Source organism: Lupinus angustifolius, chromosome LG09, assembly GCF_001865875.1.
Source record: "Lupinus angustifolius cultivar Tanjil chromosome LG09, LupAngTanjil_v1.0, whole genome shotgun sequence".
NCBI classification, from domain to species: Eukaryota; Viridiplantae; Streptophyta; class Magnoliopsida; order Fabales; family Fabaceae; genus Lupinus; species Lupinus angustifolius.
Genome location: NC_032017.1, coordinates 19,367,423 through 19,386,669, shown reverse-complemented (window position 1 = coordinate 19,386,669; position 19,247 = coordinate 19,367,423). Strand labels below are relative to the sequence as shown.

The following is a 19,247-nucleotide window of genomic DNA, read 5'->3' as shown; positions in this document are numbered from 1 at the left end:
AATAATAAGAAGAGTGAATGTAAGTTAGAAAGACCAAGTTTATCATAGGCTATTATTTCTCCTTCCTTATCGACAATGACGCGGATCCAATCATATTTCTTAATATCTTCGAACCATATAAATGTTTATGTCTCAGGCTTCCAAATATGCAGATATGCGGTGGAGAGAGTGCGAGAGGTAATCCCAAACAAGAACAACGTATTATATTAAATATTTTTAACTTATCAACTTACCACTCTATTATTACCATCAAAAATATATATATATCCTATTAAGAGGATAGTGTTTTCTAGTATCCATTCCATGTCAACACTTAATTGTGAGATAATGAAAAAAGATTTAATATATATACTGACAGAGACATTATCTATCGTTCATATGTTAGTCATTATGGACTTTCAAACAAAAGCAATACAAATTAATGATAGATAATGTGCTGACAGTATAAAGAACTTTATAGTAACGAAAGTCAGTGAAAAATAGATAATATAGAATACAAAATTATGATAGGTAAAATATTTAATTAAAAATTATAATTATGTGGGTATATTGGGAATATACCATTATTGCTAGGTGTAGAATGATTCGTGAGATAGATGATATTTTATTTGGTAAAATACAAACACATAATCAATCATGTGAAAAATTCAATAAAATTAGACAAAAATATGTAATTACACTGATAATGTAAAAAGTTTTTTATATTATCTTTGTATTATCTATCATTCATTTTTAATCATTATTGTTTTTAAAAAAATTAATTTAAATAAATAATGTATAATATATTGATTGTATATAAATTTTTATACTGTCAGTACATAAATATTATACTCATAATATATACAGTAAAATGTTGTAAAATAAAGAATATAAGTTTAACAAAAAATGTTGACGACGTGTGAATTAAGTGTCACATCATGTATGATTCTTCATGGTCACTTTCATTGTTCTCGTTTTTTAATTCACTATACTGCATATGAGGGTTAATGGTGCAATTTCTATAATGCAAAGGGTTGTTCTGGGTTCTTAATATATATCTGTCCATAACGTCAAATATTATGTTATGAGTTCAAGGGATTCTCTTGACCGGCACAACCAATCATTGGTTTTTGTCTACTTTTTTCTCGTGGTTTTGGAAAAGAGTAATGTGGAATGATTTAGGAGGATTCAGGGGGTGTTTCACTTTTAACTTTGACATCTACCTATACTTTCAGTGTACTTCTAGGGCCCAGAGTACAGAATTGGCTTCCCATATTACTCATAAAGACGGTGAACATTCAATCAAATCTTCACAACATATTAAAAATCTAATTCTAATTAAAATTTAGTCATAAATAATAGAACTAAAATATATTAACACATTTATCTTTGAATGTAATAATGAGGAGCATGACTCCCCTTCATTAATAGAAATGACAGTTATATGAAATGCACTAAAAAGCTAAAAGATAATAACATTTGTGAAGTTACAATTTTTCCTTAAAACTATAGAACATTGGCTTCTCATACTTCTGTCTGTTATCTTTATAATAATTATTATAGTTATTTCAATTTTCACTTATTATCTCTCTTAAATATGTACTAGTTGTAAACAAATATTGCATTGACAGATAAATAGAAATTAATCTGATTTTACTGTTACATATATTCTCTTAGCAAAGTAATTAACTCTCCTTTTACTGTTACAACATTAGATAATCCCATACTTCAACTTACAGAGAGGGGTGTAGCTTTTGATTAGCTTTCTGAAAACAGCGAATAAGAAAGGAGAAAACTAACAGTTACATCCAGTTCCATAATTACTTATTTTATTGTTTACTAATGACATCATTACAAGCTGAAAACTCTTTGTACATCGGGTCGATAAGAAATTAATCTATTTTTCTTGAAGTAGTAAAACTTTTGACCTTCCTGACTTAGGACGATGATATCAATAGGTCTTATATTACTAGTCCAACGTAGGAGCCGAGTGAAGGGGAGAGAAGCAAGGTGTTTCCCTTGTAAAATATGTCATCCATGTAGCCCAAGCCCAAGCCCTTCAAGCTGGTATGGGCTTCATGTGCATTTCCCAAAACACCCTTCCATTTATTTCTGTTCTGTCCATTCCATGTTCCATATACACTCTTCTCTTCTTTCTTCTTCTTCTTCTTCTCTCTCTCTGTGATCGCTGCTTCAGATCTCGCTCTCGCAGCGTAACAAAGTTCTTCCCTTTATCTTCAACATTCTCTCTCTCTCTTCACCCTCCACCATGGCTGCAAATGCCCCTATTGCCATGAAAGAGACATTAACGGTTACTTTCCCATTCTCATTCCAAAGATCAAATATTTTTTCCTTTTCAAATAATGGGGTTGTGTTGTTTTTTGTTCTCTTCTTCAGATCCCACTGTTGCACCGTGATCTCATTGTGAAATGGCATATTTTTTTATTCTGATTTTGATATTCTTAATTTGGTATTGTTTTGTAGCTGGGAAGCGTTGGGATCAATCCGCAATTCATAACATTTACTCACGTCACAATGGAATCGGATAAGTACATTTGTATCAGAGAGACTTCACCTCAGAACAGTGTTGTTATCATTGACATGAGTATGCCAATGCAGCCATTGAGACGACCCATTACTGCTGATTCTGCTTTGATGAATCCAAATTCCAGAATTCTTGCACTTAAAGGTAACATTCAAGCCTCTGATTTGTATTTGTAGCTCCCAATTGAGGTTCATATGATGGTGAACAATGAAATTCTGCATTTTGATATTTTGTCAATGTGAAATTCATGTTTTTTAATCATTTATAAATGGCTTGTATTTTAATATAAGTGTAAAAATAAGAGGCACGAACACTTCAAAATAGTCTTCGTGTCTGTGTTGGACACTTGACACTTTTGGACATTCTTAATTGTATTATGTACCTTTTTACATTTACCTTTTCAATCTTCTTACCATAATAGTTAGATAAACAATGTTTTTTATAAAATAAAAATAGCATTTTTTATGATCACTATAACTCTTACTAACTTTTAAAACACTATTCTTCTCTTTTAGATTAAGATATATGTTTTATGTTTTCTATTTTAAAACTTGTTGTATCCCATGCCTGTGTCGTGTTTGAGTCTTGTGTTGTACCTGTGCTTCCTAGGTGTAAAATTCTCATTATTTGATAATGTATTTGTAGAGTTATGTATTCCTTTTACGATGACAAACTTTGATCATGTCATTGTGATTGTGGATGTCATTGTAAAAGTGAATGATTTGGACAACTACAGTATAAATGTTTTCATTTGTCTTATGAATCTGATGTTATATATGCAGCTCAAGTTCCAGGGTCCACTCAGGATCATTTGCAAGTATTTAACATTGAACTGAAAGCGAAGATGAAGTCACATCAGATGACCGAGCAGGTGTGAATTTGTAGATAATTAGACATGTCCGTGTGAGAATCTTCTTGCCAGATAATGTGTTGAATTGTATATGTGATTATTCATTAATTTTATATTCTGTTTCGGTTAGGTTGTCTTTTGGAAGTGGATAACTCCGAAGACATTAGGAATTGTGACTCAGACATCTGTGTATCATTGGTCAATTGAAGGTAAGTTTTTATGATTTTCCATGACTAAACATATTGTTCTATTGCCTGTGCTCTTCTGTAATTCTATCTAAATATGACACGCGAACATCTTAATGATCTTATACTCTAAGTTCATACTATGTAATGGAATTTTTTCATTTGTGAATTTAATATTTTACCATTTCTCATATCTTAGGTGATAGTGCTCCAGTGAAGATGTTTGACCGAACGGCTAATCTGGCAAATAACCAGATTATCAATTATCGTTGTGATCCTAATGAAAAGTGGTTGGTTTTGATTGGCATTGCTCCTGGTTCACCTGAGGTATGTGATTTCTTTCCTTTAGCAACTCTCATGCATTGCTTTTGAGGTATGAGCAATTCCCCCCTCCCAGGATCCTTGCTTTTTGTTTGTCATTCCATTAATAGACTGCAAAATCTTGCAATCTTATGGGTTAGTTATGGCCACCGTAAAGATGACATTGGCAACATCTCTTTAGTTGTAGACATGTGGTAACTATAAGTGTATTTAACCATCATAGTTAGAATCGTATGAATTTCTCAATCCGTATCGCGATTCAAAACGATTATGAAGCCTGAAGATACATGCCGGTGTTTGTATAGAAAATGAGTAAGAATCGTGATGGGGATTGTTGAATCTCAGGTGAATAGCCATTCTAGGGTGCTTTGTGTGATTCTTGCTCAGCCAGAAATCTAGAATATGGCTTCCCAAAATGGGTGGGTGTGGCCGGAATCTCAATGATGTTTGGGGCATTCAGACATGTGTATGCTCCGGCTCCGATGGTGTACCAGCCTGACACACCTGAGATTTGTAGATCGGAGGTCAGTAGTAGAGGATACAACAGTGGGCAGCTGAGATTAGCAGTTGGAAAGAAAAAGGGGGCTGCTGAAAAAATTAGACTTTTTGACCTGTTTCTTTTTTATTTAGAAGACAGTTTCTGACCCTAACTAAATTATAATTCCTAAGTAAATAGATATTAGCAATTAATATTGATAGAGAGAATTATGATAAACAGTCACAATTAAGGTTCTAAAAAACTTTAGTTGACTAAAGTAATTAATAAATATTTTTTAGAGAGAAAATTTTATAGTTAATCTGCATAAAAAAGGAAATAAATAAGTTATTATATTTTACTCATAGTTTTACAATTTCATTATTTTAATAATTAATCATTATGATTCACAATTCAGAGAATAGTTTTAAAACCAGTAAGTTTACATTTTGTTGGTTGCAGAGACCACAACTAGTAAAAGGAAGCATGCAACTCTTCTCCGTGGATCAGCAGCGGAGTCAGGCTCTTGAAGCACATGCTGCCTCATTTGCTACATTTAGAGTAACTTATTCTCCTCTGTGATTCATTTATATGTACATTGAATGTGTGACATTAAATTTTGCTTCTAACTCAATACTGTTTGATATTTTAATTTTTGGGACATTTAGGTTGCTGGGAATGATAAGGATTCTACTCTGATTTGTTTTGCATCAAAGAGTGTAAATGCTGGACAGGTTACATCGAAGATGCACGTCATTGAACTTGGTGCTCAGCCAGGTATGAGCATGATGAGATCCTTGTATGGACTGTCTATTACAGTATTACCAGCCAATTGGTGCATGCATATGCACAGTTATGAAAATAAATAAATAAAAATCTGTGTAATCTTCTAAAAAGTTCTTCCAATATATATTTTTTCTAGTATTAACAAGTAGATATGTTTTCTAGAGCATTAATTCAACTAATTAAATGAAAAGGAGATAATGTGATATAAAGTTGCCAAAGTATAATTTGCTGTTAATATCATACATGGCTAACTCTCTTTTTCATATGTAGTAAAAACTAAATAAGGTGTAGTAAAAATCACAAAAGATATGATTAGAAACCATGATTGGGTATCTTTTATTAGTATTTTGTGTTCAACTGCTTTACATCATTCTGTGCTCCTCAATTTATAGTTGGTTTTGATGTTTTCAACATGTCAAACTATTTGGAACCTAGATTATTAGAAACTGAAGAAATTCTATTTATCTAACAATGGGTCCCTCCAATGGAGAAAGAATTCCAGATTAAATTTTAACAGGAACAATAAGAATGAGACATCAACAACCACAGGAAGTTGGAATAACAACTAATACTTCTTCATACCATCAGATATATTCTGTGGCATTCATTCTTTTCCTTTTAATTTATGTTTGTATAACAACTAATACTTTTTGATACCATCGGATATATTTTGTGCCATTTGTTATCAGGCAAACCATCATTTACAAAGAAACAAGCAGATCTGTTCTTCCCTCCGGACTTTGCTGATGACTTTCCTGTGTCAATGCAGGTATAAGTTTGAACTTCAATGATCAACTAATATTCTCAATTCTTGAAGGACATCATGTTAAATATATATATTACTTGTGTTGTGCAGATTTCTAATAAATATGGATTGATATATGTTATAACAAAGCTTGGGCTTTTATTTGTCTATGATCTGGAGAGTGCAACTGCAGTTTATAGAAACCGAATCAGTCCAGATCCTATATTTCTAACCACAGAAGCATCATCAGAGGGGGGGTTTTATGCTATCAATAGACGAGGCCAGGTGTTGCTTGCTACTGTGAATGAGGCAACCATTGTACCTTTTGTTAGTGGCCAGGTAATTTATGTATTGTATGACATGTTTTTCATCTAAATGGGATTATGAAAATAATTCCTTTTTAACCGACTTCTAAGTGTTTTTTGGGAACTTATGCAGTTAAACAATTTGGAACTTGCTGTTAATCTTGCTAAAAGAGGAAACCTACCTGGGGCAGAAGAATTGGTAACATGAATTTCATTTGGTTATCTTTTTTTCCTATTATGTCTTGTCAATGTTGTCAAACATTTTCATATTGGCTTCAAAACTGGCTGACTTTGCTTAGTTGGATAACTGTTTGACTAATTGTTTTTAATTTGTACTACATTTTTTGTCTTAATATATTATAGTTGTCTGAAAAGCATTATTGGAATGTAATTTAGAAATAGTTACCAGCAAGACGAGTGACATAAAAGTGCAAGAGAATTATGAACCGTATATGATTTGTGTTTTGAGGGTGAGCCTCTGCCCAACAGTGAGGCTACTTTTGAGGTCATTGATTCAAATCCTGGAAAATACCTTTCAGACTCTCCGCTTATCGGGGTAAGGTTTTGAGCATCTATCATACCCCCCAGACTCCACTAGGTGGGAGCCTCGGGCCACCCTTTTTGTATTATGTGTGTTTTGTGGCATATGCTTGTGCAGGTGTTTTTAACAGAGTACTCACAAAAGTCAATTTTTGGTTTTAAATTCGAAGTACTTGGGGAAATCTTAGTCAAAAGTATGTGCTGAGGAGTATAGTATTGGTGGAATTTGTGCAGTATTCTAATTTAATCTTCAGAAACTTCAGCTGTGTTATATACCTCCACCACTCCATTTCTTCATAGTTGATATGATCCATGGGTAGCATGGCTTTTCTTTTTCAATTGTTTTTTGTTTACACTCAACGATTGTTTAACTCTTTTTTAGGCTCATTGATTGTTAAGTTTCTGTCTTTTTTCTCAGGTTGTTCAAAGGTTTCAAGAATTATTTGCTCAGACCAAATATAAGGAAGCTGCAGAGCTTGCTGCCGAATCTCCACGAGGAATACTTCGAACTCCTGACACTGTTGCTAAATTCCAGGTATACTATTGTGTTGCATGCTGACCACTTGATACGTCTTGTTCCTGTGTCTTTTTATTCAGTTGTGGGTGTGCTTATTAAGACTGTAGCACATTATATAGGAGCTTAACATACTCTTGTCATCAAGTTCTTGATTTCCTTTGTTAATTTTCTTCAGAGTGTACCTGTACAAGCTGGGCAAACACCACCATTGTTGCAGTACTTTGGTACTCTGTTAACCAGGGGAAAACTAAATGTGTTTGAGTCATTAGAACTGTCACGGCTTGTGGTAAACCAGAACAAAAAGAACCTCTTGGAGAATTGGCTAGCAGAGGATAAACTTGAATGCAGTGAGGAGCTTGGTGACCTTGTGAAGGTCCTGATAGAAATTTATATTGGTTCTATCTTAGTCTCTTTATCATTTGAACATTTTGTATTTTTAGGGTTGGGAGAAGGAAAATACAAGCTGTGGCCTGTGGTCCCGTCTCCGCTGCTCATATAAAATTTCTGATCTCCATTCATATAAATACTCAACTAATTATTATGAAATTGCAAAAAGCAGTTGTCCTTTTTATAATTGAAAAGAAATAACACTATCATGCAGAATAAACTCTAACGGCCTACCTCTTATTCTGTCTTCGTCATTACTGATTTGGTTTGCTTTGAGGCTACTAATATTAAGTTAAAATATTAGGCCCTCTTTGAATGAGCTTATTAAATAGTTCTTGAAATCAATAGAATATGTTTTGGCCTTATTTTCATAAGCTATAAATTGATGCTTATGAAAATAAAGCGTTCATGAAAGCTGGATACAGCTTAAGGCGATAGTTGTTTTTGTAATAAGCTTGACTGATTTAACCTTAATAAATTATCAAAATTTTATTCCTGCATAAATATTTGTTGAAATATCTATCCAAACACTGTCCAGCTTATTTTAGACTCCACTTATGACAGTAGACCTATTTTTTCCTAAATAAACTATTTAAGGCTATTAATAAGCTATTTCATAAGCCCTCATAAATAATTACTTATTTAAGCTGTTTATCTAAACATGACCTGATTTATCCCCCTTTCCTGGATTTTTTATTTTGAAGCTTGGAAGTCTAAAGGTGTTGGCTTTCCATGCATATAAATAGACATGCACACATGTGATATCCACATGTTTATTTATTTTACTGCTGTTTTCAATCTCTTTTCCAATTGCTTCATATTTCCTTCCTTGTACTCCTTAACTTATGAGGCATGCATATAATGCAGACAGTGGATAATGACCTTGCACTGAAAATATATATCAAAGCCAGAGCCACACCGAAAGTTGTTGCAGCTTTTGCTGAGAGGAGGGAATTTGACAAGATTCTGATCTACTCAAAGCAGGTAATTGAAAAGTTTTTTATTAGTTTTATAGAATAGTGATAGTGTGGGTTAAAATATTATATTTTTTTGCTCATTTATTACTTAGTCTAATTATTTTTGTTTTATAATTATTGTTGATTTAATTTTTTTCTGAAGGTTGGATATGCTCCTGATTACTTGTTCCTTTTGCAAACAATTTTGCGGACAGATCCCCAGGTATGTGAGGGTTTTTTCAGAACTAAGATTTGAAATGCTTATGCTTTACCTTCTCTTAGGTACTTCACTTTTGTGGTACACTTGTTTCTGTTCTGATCATATGTAACCTACTCAAAATAGTAGCACTTCTTGAATGGAAGTCAAATGTGTCCAATTGGACATGGTTCCTTATTACTTATGATGTTTGCCTTTCTACAATGTCTATTATCTTTCTGGTATACTCTTAATTTTTTTATCATGTATTCAGAACTTGTTTGATTGCAGGGTGCTGTAAATTTTGCTCTGATGATGTCTCAAATGGAAGGAGGTTGCCCTGTGGACTACAACACAATAACTGATCTCTTTCTTCAGGTGTATTTAGTTTTTATCCTTTTTGGTTTAGTGATGTTGGGTGCATTGTGTTCCTCTATCATGTATAAGTCGGCCTATGTTAAGGAAAGATCATATATGCAATTTTTCCTCTCGTTGGGTAATACTTAAGCCCATTCTTCTTTGTTCTTAAGAAAAAAATCATTGATGCAATGCTTTTAGTGGGAGAATGAAAATGATTTTGAGAAATTGGTAGCTATTTTCCACTGAATTGTAACTTCAAAATGGAAAATGAGAAAAAATTATGAAACCAAGCCATCTCTTTCTTAAAACTTGCTTTGGTAATGATTGTTGAAAATTATCTTGCTTGGGCAAAGATATTTGTTTATGTTTTCCATTAATTGTGTCAACTGGGAACTATTTGTTAAAGGGAGAACCGATTATTACCTTTTGTTTGTTACTTGTGTTGGAAACTGACCCTTATTTTTTATTGTGTTTATTTTTTTAATCTTAGAGGAATTTAATCCGGGAGGCAACTGCCTTTTTATTGGATGTACTGAAGCCAAACCTACCTGAACATGGATATCTTCAAACGAAGGTTCTTATATTTTCTTTGCTGTAATCGCTATCCATGAACTAGATGGTGTTCTATGGTTTCTTTTAATTTTGGGAAAAATTTCTATCCTTTTGCTTTTAGGTTCTGGAAATTAATCTTGTGACCTTTCCAAATGTTGCTGATGCTATATTAGCCAATGGCATGTTTAGTCACTATGATCGTCCACGAATTGCTCAACTATGTGAAAAGGCGGGCCTTTTCATACGGGCCCTTCAGGTTCTTGCCTTCTTTATTTCTGATGACTGAAAGTTATTTTCTTGTCACAGTCATTGCTTGAACCTTCTTGTCTGTCTCTTGTGCAGCATTATTCTGAGCTTCCCGACATCAAACGTGTGATTGTGAATACACATGCCATTGAACCTCAGGTATGAATTTTTCAAGTACTCAAGTGACTAGATCTATCATAAAATTGTTATATATTCTTACTATGAAGTGATTTCAGGCTCTAGTCGAGTTCTTTGGAACCCTTTCTAAAGAATGGGCATTGGAGTGCATGAAAGATCTTTTACTAGTCAACCTTAGGGGAAATCTTCAGATAATTGTTCAGGTACTCACTCTATTAAGTCTCTGTATAATGTTTCCATGAGACATTTTTATCTAAATAAATTATTTTATGGATTTATAATTTGTATAGTAGAATATCTTATCAGTACATGATTTGCAGACTGCTAAGGAATATTCTGAGCAGCTGGGTGTTGATGCATGCATTAAGCTCTTTGAGCAATTCAAGTCCTATGAAGGATTATACTTTTTCTTGGGTGCATATTTGAGCTCTAGGTATTTGTTAATGGAGAATGACCATGACATCAGTTCTCTACACAGCCTGCTTTTGCCATTCTACTTTTGTTTTTTGCTTTTATAGTTTTGCCTTCTATTGCTGTCTTATACAGTGAGGATCCTGAACTTCACTTCAAGTACATTGAAGCAGCTGCTAAAACTGGACAAATTAAGGAGGTTGAGCGTGTGACTCGGGAATCAAACTTTTATGATGCTGAGAAGACAAAGAATTTTCTAATGGAGGCCAAGCTTCCAGATGCACGGCCACTGATTAATGTGTGTGATCGTTTTGGCTTTGTTCCAGATCTCACCCATTATCTCTATACAAACAACATGCTTCGCTACATTGAAGGATATGTTCAAAAGGTAAATTTGTTGTGAGCGATTGTATTTACTTTTTGTGATAATTGGTGTATAGGGGTGCATTTTAATTTTTTCTAAGCTAATCCTAAATGCCAAACTCTAACATCATACTTCTTGCTTATAGGTCAATCCAGGAAATGCTCCTCTAGTTGTAGGACAGTTATTAGATGACGAGTGCCCTGAGGATTTCATTAAAGGTCTTATACTTTCAGTTCGTTCTCTTCTTCCTGTTGAGCCTTTAGTTGAAGAATGTGAGAAGAGGTGCGCTTGTTTTCTCCCTATCCCGCATCTCCTCATTAATATTCTTTTTCCTTATTTTACTTTCAATGTTCAGGAATCGTCTCCGCTTGCTCACTCAGTTCTTGGAGCATCTTGTAAGTGAGGGAAGCCAAGATGTACATGTGCATAATGCTCTGGGTAAAATCATCATTGACAGCAACAACAATCCTGAACATTTTCTCACAACCAACCCATATTATGATTCTCGTGTTGTTGGTAAATATTGTGAGAAACGGGATCCTACGCTAGCCGTTGTTGCTTACCGAAGAGGGCAATGCGATGATGAGCTTGTTAATGTTACCAATAAAAATTCCTTGTTCAAACTCCAAGCCAGGTATGTATACTACCCTTCATTAGAAAAGGGTCATTGTATTTCACAATGCTAGTCTGGAACCCATGTTATTTCTTATTATTTTTGTCAGATATGTTGTGGAACGGATGGATGGTGACCTCTGGGACAAAGTTCTTAATCCTGAGAATGAGTTTAGAAGGTTGTTGATCGATCAAGTGGTGTCCACTGCTCTGCCTGAAAGCAAGAGTCCTGAGCAAGTTTCAGCTGCAGTGAAAGCTTTCATGACAGCAGATCTTCCTCATGAACTGATTGAGCTTCTTGAAAAAATTGTTCTTCAAAATTCTGCTTTTAGTGGAAACTTTAATCTGCAAAATTTGTTGATTCTTACTGCAATAAAGGCAGATCCTTCAAGAGTTATGGATTACATAAATAGGTTGGACAACTTTGATGGACCTGCTGTTGGAGACATGGCAGTGGAAGCACAACTATATGAAGAGGCTTTTGCCATTTTCAAGAAATTTAATTTGAATGTTCAGGCTGTTAATGTCCTGCTAGATAACTTGCAGACCATTGATCGAGCTGTGGAGTTTGCATTCCGGGTTGAAGAAGATGCTGTGTGGACCCAGGTGGCTAAGGCGCAACTAAGAGAAGGCTTAGTAAGTGATGCAATTGAGTCATTCATTCGTGCAGATGATGCCGCTCACTTCCTGGAGGTTATAAAGGCTGCTGAAGATGCAGATGTATACCATGACCTAGTAAGGTACCTTCTCATGGTTAGACAGAAGACCAAAGAGCCCAAGGTGGATAGTGAGCTCATTTATGCATATGCAAAGGTTGATCGTCTGGGAGAAATTGAAGAGTTTATATTGATGCCAAATGTTGCTAATTTACCAAATGTCGGAGACCGCTTGTATGACGAGGCGCTCTATGAGGCTGCAAAAATTATATTTGCTTTCATTTCTAACTGGGCTAAGTTAGCAGTGACATTGGTCAAGCTTAAACAATTCCAAGGTGCTGTTGATGCTGCTAGAAAAGCAAACAGTGCAAAAACATGGAAGGAAGTTTGTTTTGCATGCGTTGATAATGAGGAATTCCGCTTAGCTCAGATTTGTGGCCTCAATGTTATCATTCAGGTGGCACTCTTTTCCAGAATAACTAAATGTTCTTGATATCCCCCTCCCCATAAAAAACAATCTGAAAAACGTTCAATATAAAGAATTGGCCCTCATATTGTTAATCCTTCAAATGCAGGTTAAGTTGTATGTGCTATAAGAATGAAGAAGGTGTAGACTGTAGTTATTAATAAAAGCAAGTGGCAGATAAAGCATTGTTTGCTTAGTTATTTGCTGTTCTTTGACTAGTTCTCACTGTTTTTTGTTATGAAGGTGGATGATTTGGAAGAGGTTAGTGAGTTTTATCAGAACAGAGGATGCTTCAATGAACTCATATCTCTTATGGAGAGTGGGCTTGGATTGGAGCGTGCACATATGGGCATTTTTACAGAGTTGGGAGTTCTTTATGCTAGATATCGCCCTGAGAAGTTAATGGAACACATTAAGTTGTTCTCAACCCGGCTTAACATTCCCAAGCTTATCCGGGCTTGTGATGAACAACAGCACTGGAAGGAACTTACGTACCTATACATCCAATATGATGAGTTTGATAATGCTGCTACTACTGTAATGAATCACTCTCCAGAAGCATGGGACCACATGCAATTCAAAGATGTTATTGTTAAAGTTGCAAGTGTGGAGCTCTACTATAAGGCTGTTCACTTCTACTTGCAAGAACATCCTGATATTATAAATGATATGCTTAATGTGCTTGCCCTTCGTTTGGACCATACCCGTGTTGTGGATATAATGCGGAAGGTTTGTATTTCTCATACTTTATTGCCTAATGCCTGCAATTTTAATCTAGTTTGGTGAGATAAATAATTCGATGTAAATGTTTTATGCAATAATCTTGTTTGTTGCTTGAATTTTCTGGTCTTTAGGCTGGCCACATCCAATTAGTTAAGCCATACATGGTTGCCGTTCAAAGCAACAATGTCTCTGCTGTTAATGAAGCTCTGAATGAAATTTATGCTGAGGAGGAGGACTATGAGAGACTTCGTGAGTCAATAGATCTGCATGACAATTTCGATCAGATAGGTCTTGCACAGAAGGTGAATATCTCATGTCTTTCGACAAATTTGCTAAAAATGAGATATAATCTTACTGGGAAACTTAAAAGGATTGAATAATTACTGATTTTGTTTTACAATACATATGAGCAGATTGAGAAGCATGAGCTTCTTGAGATGAGGCGTGTTGCTGCTTATATTTATAAGAAAGCTGGAAGATGGAAGCAGTCCATTGCTTTGTCAAAGAAAGACAATCTTTACAAGGACTGTATGGAAACTTGCTCTCAATCCGGTGACCGTGAACTCTCAGAGGATTTGCTTGTTTACTTTATCGATCAGGTCTGTATTTTCTTATCCTTTTCCTTCAAAATATCAAACTCTGCTATTCATATATTAGATCATTCCCAAGTTAGGCCCTTTGCATTGCAGTTTGTCCTCGTTTTCAGTTTAAAGAGCTTTCTCATTTCTACATCCCACTATTGTTTTCTAGATCATGCTTTTCTTTGTCATAATTTTAAATTTTACCAAGGAATGATATTCATAATTCCTCTTGGTATATTTGCAGGGGAAGAAAGAGTGTTTTGCATCTTGCCTCTTTGTCTGTTACGATATAATCCGGCCAGATGTTGCTCTTGAACTTGCTTGGATGAACAATATGATTGATTTTGCTTTCCCATATCTCTTACAGGTATATTATTCATTGGGGTTTCTTTCATTATATTATTTAATGGATGTAATTTCTTCCTTTTGTTGACAACCATTTTTTTTATGAAAAAATAGTTTATTCGAGAGTATACCGGTAAGGTAGATGATCTTATCAAGGACAAAATTGAAGCACAAAAAGAGGAGAAAGCTAAAGAGAAAGAGGAGAAGGATGTTATTGCTCAGCAGGTACTTTTTTTTTTTTTAAATTCCTTTTATAAGACAAATGGTGAGGCTTGGTGCAATGGTAAGATTGTGTTGCCTTGTGAGGTTCAAACCTTAGAAGTAGCCTCTCTCCTGCAGACGAAATGTTTAATACATCTACCCTCCACAAACCCCATCCTCGGGCTTTGGGCTGCCTAAAAAAAAGACTGCTTTTATCTTTTGTTTAACTTATTAACACCATACTTTCAATGAATTCCAGAATATGTATGCCCAGTTGCTACCACTTGCTTTGCCTGCACCACCGATGCCAGGAATGGGTGGAGGGTATACTCCATCGCCACCACCAATGCCAGGAATGGGTGGAGGGTATACTCCATCGCCACATATGGGTGGAATGGGGATGCCACCAATGCCCCCTTTTGGCATGCCTCCAATGGGCGGCCCCTACTGATCTCTCCATTCAAGACAAGAGAATTTTGCCACATATATTTTTTACTCAAGTTAGACAGATTGCTTAAAATCCATATTCATCCAAGACAGAGTTCCCCACGGGTAACAAACTTGGCATCTATTGATTGTGGTTTTTTACATTGAAAGTTGTGAAGTTCCTACATTATTTGTCTTGTCTCTCTTTTTCCTTTTTCCTTTAGCCAAATGCTGAATAGATTGGGTTGTTTGAGCAATCCATGTTACTACATGGGAAATGGTCGAGTTGATATTGGCTTTTGAGGCCTTAGCTTGGTTGCTGCATGTATAGTTGATTATTCACTACATGTTGTTTTCTTAGTTGACAAGTTATGTAATTGTATTCAAATTAGAATTCCACTATTTTTATTCTTTTGACTTGGTATTTAAACATTCATTCAATATCAAAACTGGCCTCTTTTGACTTGGTATTTCTATTCTTTTGACTTGGTATTCAAATTAGATTAATGTTGTATACACTTGGCAAGGTAACATCAGACTAGGTTTAAAGATGTTGATGAAGATAATTGTAGCATTCATTTACACTTTGCATTTGCATTGTAATTGATATTTTAGATGATATGTTTATATATATTCCTTCCACCAAGTGGATAAACTTGGTTCTTGAAGTGGTGGGTTAGTAAGCAGCACTGATCCATGGCTGCAATATCTCTAGTTGCAACTTGCAAGGTAATAAGTTCCATACATAATAATCCAATTTTATCAAACTTTTTGTTAGAACATTAAACATATAAAAAGAATCCAACCCAAAAAACTAGTTTATTAGGTGAGAGAACTTCATAGTTTAATACCACATTGAGTTTGTTATACTACCTAATGTGGGATTTGTAACACTTTTGCACCCTCTTTATTTTTTCGCTCTTCATTGATTGGATTTTTTTGCTTATCCACTTGCCATATGCAATCTTTGGCACAAAGCAAAGATGCGAAAACAACAGCAACACTGGACATGCTTGTGACATTGTCCAACATATCATATGTTTTTGCCGAAATAATGGTAAATAAAAGCCTATCTATCTCCCACTTATGTTTTTGTGTGCTATGTAAAAGCCGCAATTAAAACAGACATACATGTCGGTCTATGCCACTCCAAAAAAGATACAAGAAAAAAGTGTAATCTTCTATTGTCATTCAAACCAAGTGGCTTCTAATTGCTGCCCCTTTATTGTGGATATATATCATTTCATAAAAGAAGAATAGGTAAGGTGTTGCTTAATGCTTAAGTGAATATTTGCTATAAGAAACCTATGGGGGTAGAACCAATAAAGATTTATTTTTCGATTCATCCCTGGAGTTGAATACCTCATTCAAGAATTGTTTTTGATCCAATCCGGAGGAATCAATAGAAAGGGCAAATCCCTTATGATACATCAGATCCGGCTCGGTTATTGATAGAGTGAATAGATCTGCCATTTCTTGAAATCTCTCTTGTGATTCAAAATCGTGGCTTTTGATGAAAAAGAATTTGAGCAATTGTTGTAAATGGTGGATGATGCACTAATTGTGTATAATTCTTTACACTGTTAGTCCATAAATATTACACTCATTAAAATATGGATTTAATACGTATACACTGATAGCATAATTGTTTTTTAACTATCAATACATCATCCGTTGTTCTTATATTAGTTTTCATTAACCGACAATCAAAAGTAATCTAAACTAATAGTAAATGATTGTTGTAGTGTAATCACTTTATAGTGAGGATGCAATATATTAAACTCTTAAAATATACCAATAATGAATAATGTGATTTCATTGATTTGAATAATTTACAAGGCAAGCTGTAGGCTATTCCTTCTATCCTATCCAACTTATACCCATTCCGACAACCACCTCCAACTATTACCCTCTTCTTACGGTTACGGCACCACCGCCACACCAACCTCCTAATTCTCGGCATTTCCCGTTTTACCCTCTCATTTTTTGATGTTCCAAATTTTCCACTATCCCAATATTCCAAACGACTCCCTATTTCCATTTCCTTTTCTACCCTCGCCACATTCCCGAATTCCCAATTTACCCCTCTTTCTTCATCAAACCCTGCGGTTGTAGTTGATGATTCTAGTTCAGATGACTCAATTGCCCTCACCTCAACCCAACCCTGTATTTCCCAATTTGCCCTTATCCCTGTATCTAATTTACCAATCCTACCCTTCCCTGAATTTTCACTATCCAATTCCATTTTCTCTTCTTCTGATTCAAACCAGTCCAAAATGCACCGTGGCGATGATTCTGAAACCTTAGTGAAAGACTCTATCTGCAAAAATGGATGCTGTAGCAGCTGATTACAGCTCCATCTTTCTTTTGCTTCCCTTCTTAAACATTTCTCCAGAAAATCTCGTCCAAGCTCTGATAACGCATTTGGAAACTCCGGCAAAGCACTAGAAAATCCAATTCGATTCAGCGTGTCGACGCCGTCGTCCTTCCAAGGCGTTTTTCCGGTGAACATCTCGATCACGGTGCATCCAAGAGACCACACGTCCGATTCCGGCCCCTGGTATTCCCGGCGAATTACCTCCGGCGACATCCACATCGGGCTTCCACGTGGCAGAATACCTGTCGCGTGATTGAACTCCACCGCGGAGCCGAAATCAGCGAGCTTCGCGACGGAGCCGTCGCCGGCGAGGAGCACGTTCCTTCCCTTCACGTCGCAATGCACCACGCCAAGCTCGTGAACGTGTCGAAGCGCGTGGACAAGGCACCAAGTGTAACGCTTCACTAACACTTCGTCCACGTAAGCACGATCCATGTCAGCGACGTTACCACCTGGCATGTACTCTATGTGAAGGTTCCGATACGACGTCGTTGATTCACACGTGACATCATCGCCGAGAAAAGAAATCACGTGAGGTGAATCCAAACGCCGTAGAATCTTAATTTCGTTCTCCAACGCCTCTACCTGACCCGGTAGACCCGTTTTACGATCAACTGACTTAACCGCAAATACTTGACCGTTAGATTTAGCAACCGCAATATTGACGGTGCCAAACGCACCCTTACCTATACATTTTCCTCTCACCCAACAAACCATATTCAACACTCTTTCACCTCAACTTCACTTCCGCGTAGTTCAAACTTGAAATCGTGTTTTGTGTGATCTTTTTGAAGGCCCAAAAAGGGATATATATATATATATATATATATATATACGAAATGCGTGTGGTGTTATGTTGGTTCTAACTTCTAACTTTGGGTGTTTTGTTTTTCCGATTTTTTAATGTTACAGCGTGGAATTTATGGAAAGTGGATAATTAAGAAAAGCGGTGGTGATCTGTGAGGTCAGCAAGTCCCAAGTGGTAATGTTTTTCACGAGTGTGAATTAAGTATCGGATACTGTTTCGGTTTTTAATCCTTATCCATATCATTTTCGATTCATTTCAACTTTTTCTTATGTCACAGTTGGATGATAATTACTTTTCGATGTAACTTAAAATTTTGTTTAAAGTGATTTTTATGGGTGGTAGTAAAATGGAAATGGCGTGGCTCAAAGTTGTTGGTCCACGTAGTTATGAAAAGAGGGCTGGAGACTAATACAGTAGAAATGGAGATATGCTGTCTTCAACTCTGTCCTAAACCAATTATAATAAAACAAAATTAGACAAAGTTATAAATATTTAATTTTTTTAACTAAAATGACATATTATGATTAATTTATGAGAGACATTGAGACGTGCTTATAAACAGCATACCTGTGTCTGAAGATGGGGATGTGTATGCAGAATTGCCCATGATGCTTGTGTGTGGCTTTAGCCACAGAGTTTAGTTACATTTCAAGTATGTGACGTGCACCCCCACACTTCCATTAGATATTTCATTATTTTATTTTATTTTACATAATTTTAAATAGTTTCTTTTTCTTATTCTCATCTGGTTGTAATTTAGGTACTACATGAAGTTTGGGGTATAGTATCTTTAAGAAAAAGAGGGACAAGTTTTGTGACATGTTCTCAAGCGTTATTGATATTATTTGAGACAATTTGGAACACGGTTCTTCATTTCCTTATTAAGTATGTGGCAACTGGTCTTTGAGTTCCTCTTGCATTTCAAAGATAAGATTTAACCTTAAATTGCTTTACACGATTCGGCCTAATAATTATAAAAAGGAAATCACTAGTTTCTCTTGTTCAAGTGTAATACTTCACCCCCAGAAGCCCAAGCAACTCTCGTTTTTTTGGAAAATTATTGGAAAATTATTGGAAATATGTAATGGTTGAATCAACATTCATACTCTTTTGTATCACTTCATATGTCAGAAGATATGATTAACCAAAAAAATATTTAATAATTACAATTTTAACTTAAATAATATTTTTTTT

The 19,247-nt window shown here is 35.3% G+C and overlaps 2 protein-coding genes across 2 annotated transcripts; one reads left to right on the top strand and one right to left on the bottom strand.

The window, feature by feature from the left end:
- LOC109356698 (clathrin heavy chain 1-like) lies at positions 2,110–15,313 on the top strand. The gene is made up of 31 exons (XM_019600179.1): positions 2,110–2,290; positions 2,464–2,668; positions 3,307–3,395; positions 3,505–3,583; positions 3,759–3,886; positions 4,818–4,916; positions 5,024–5,132; positions 5,831–5,910; positions 5,998–6,225; positions 6,325–6,390; positions 7,150–7,266; positions 7,424–7,621; positions 8,503–8,619; positions 8,755–8,814; positions 9,079–9,165; positions 9,638–9,721; positions 9,821–9,955; positions 10,042–10,104; positions 10,182–10,286; positions 10,404–10,516; positions 10,630–10,882; positions 11,004–11,140; positions 11,214–11,492; positions 11,581–12,583; positions 12,836–13,321; positions 13,447–13,617; positions 13,729–13,914; positions 14,141–14,263; positions 14,356–14,466; positions 14,702–14,788; positions 14,822–15,313. Exons 1-31 carry the CDS (start codon positions 2,249–2,251, stop codon positions 14,891–14,893), a joined length of 5,112 nt encoding a protein of 1,703 aa, XP_019455724.1. The 5' UTR covers positions 2,110–2,248; the 3' UTR covers positions 14,894–15,313.
- Positions 16,174–18,040, bottom strand: LOC109356331 (mitogen-activated protein kinase kinase kinase NPK1-like). Its single transcript, XM_019599655.1, has 2 exons — positions 16,749–18,040; positions 16,174–16,375 (listed from the first exon to the last, which is right to left on the bottom strand). The coding sequence occupies exons 1-2, from the start codon at positions 17,960–17,962 to the stop codon at positions 16,174–16,176; spliced, it is 1,416 nt and encodes a 471-aa protein (XP_019455200.1). The 5' UTR covers positions 17,963–18,040.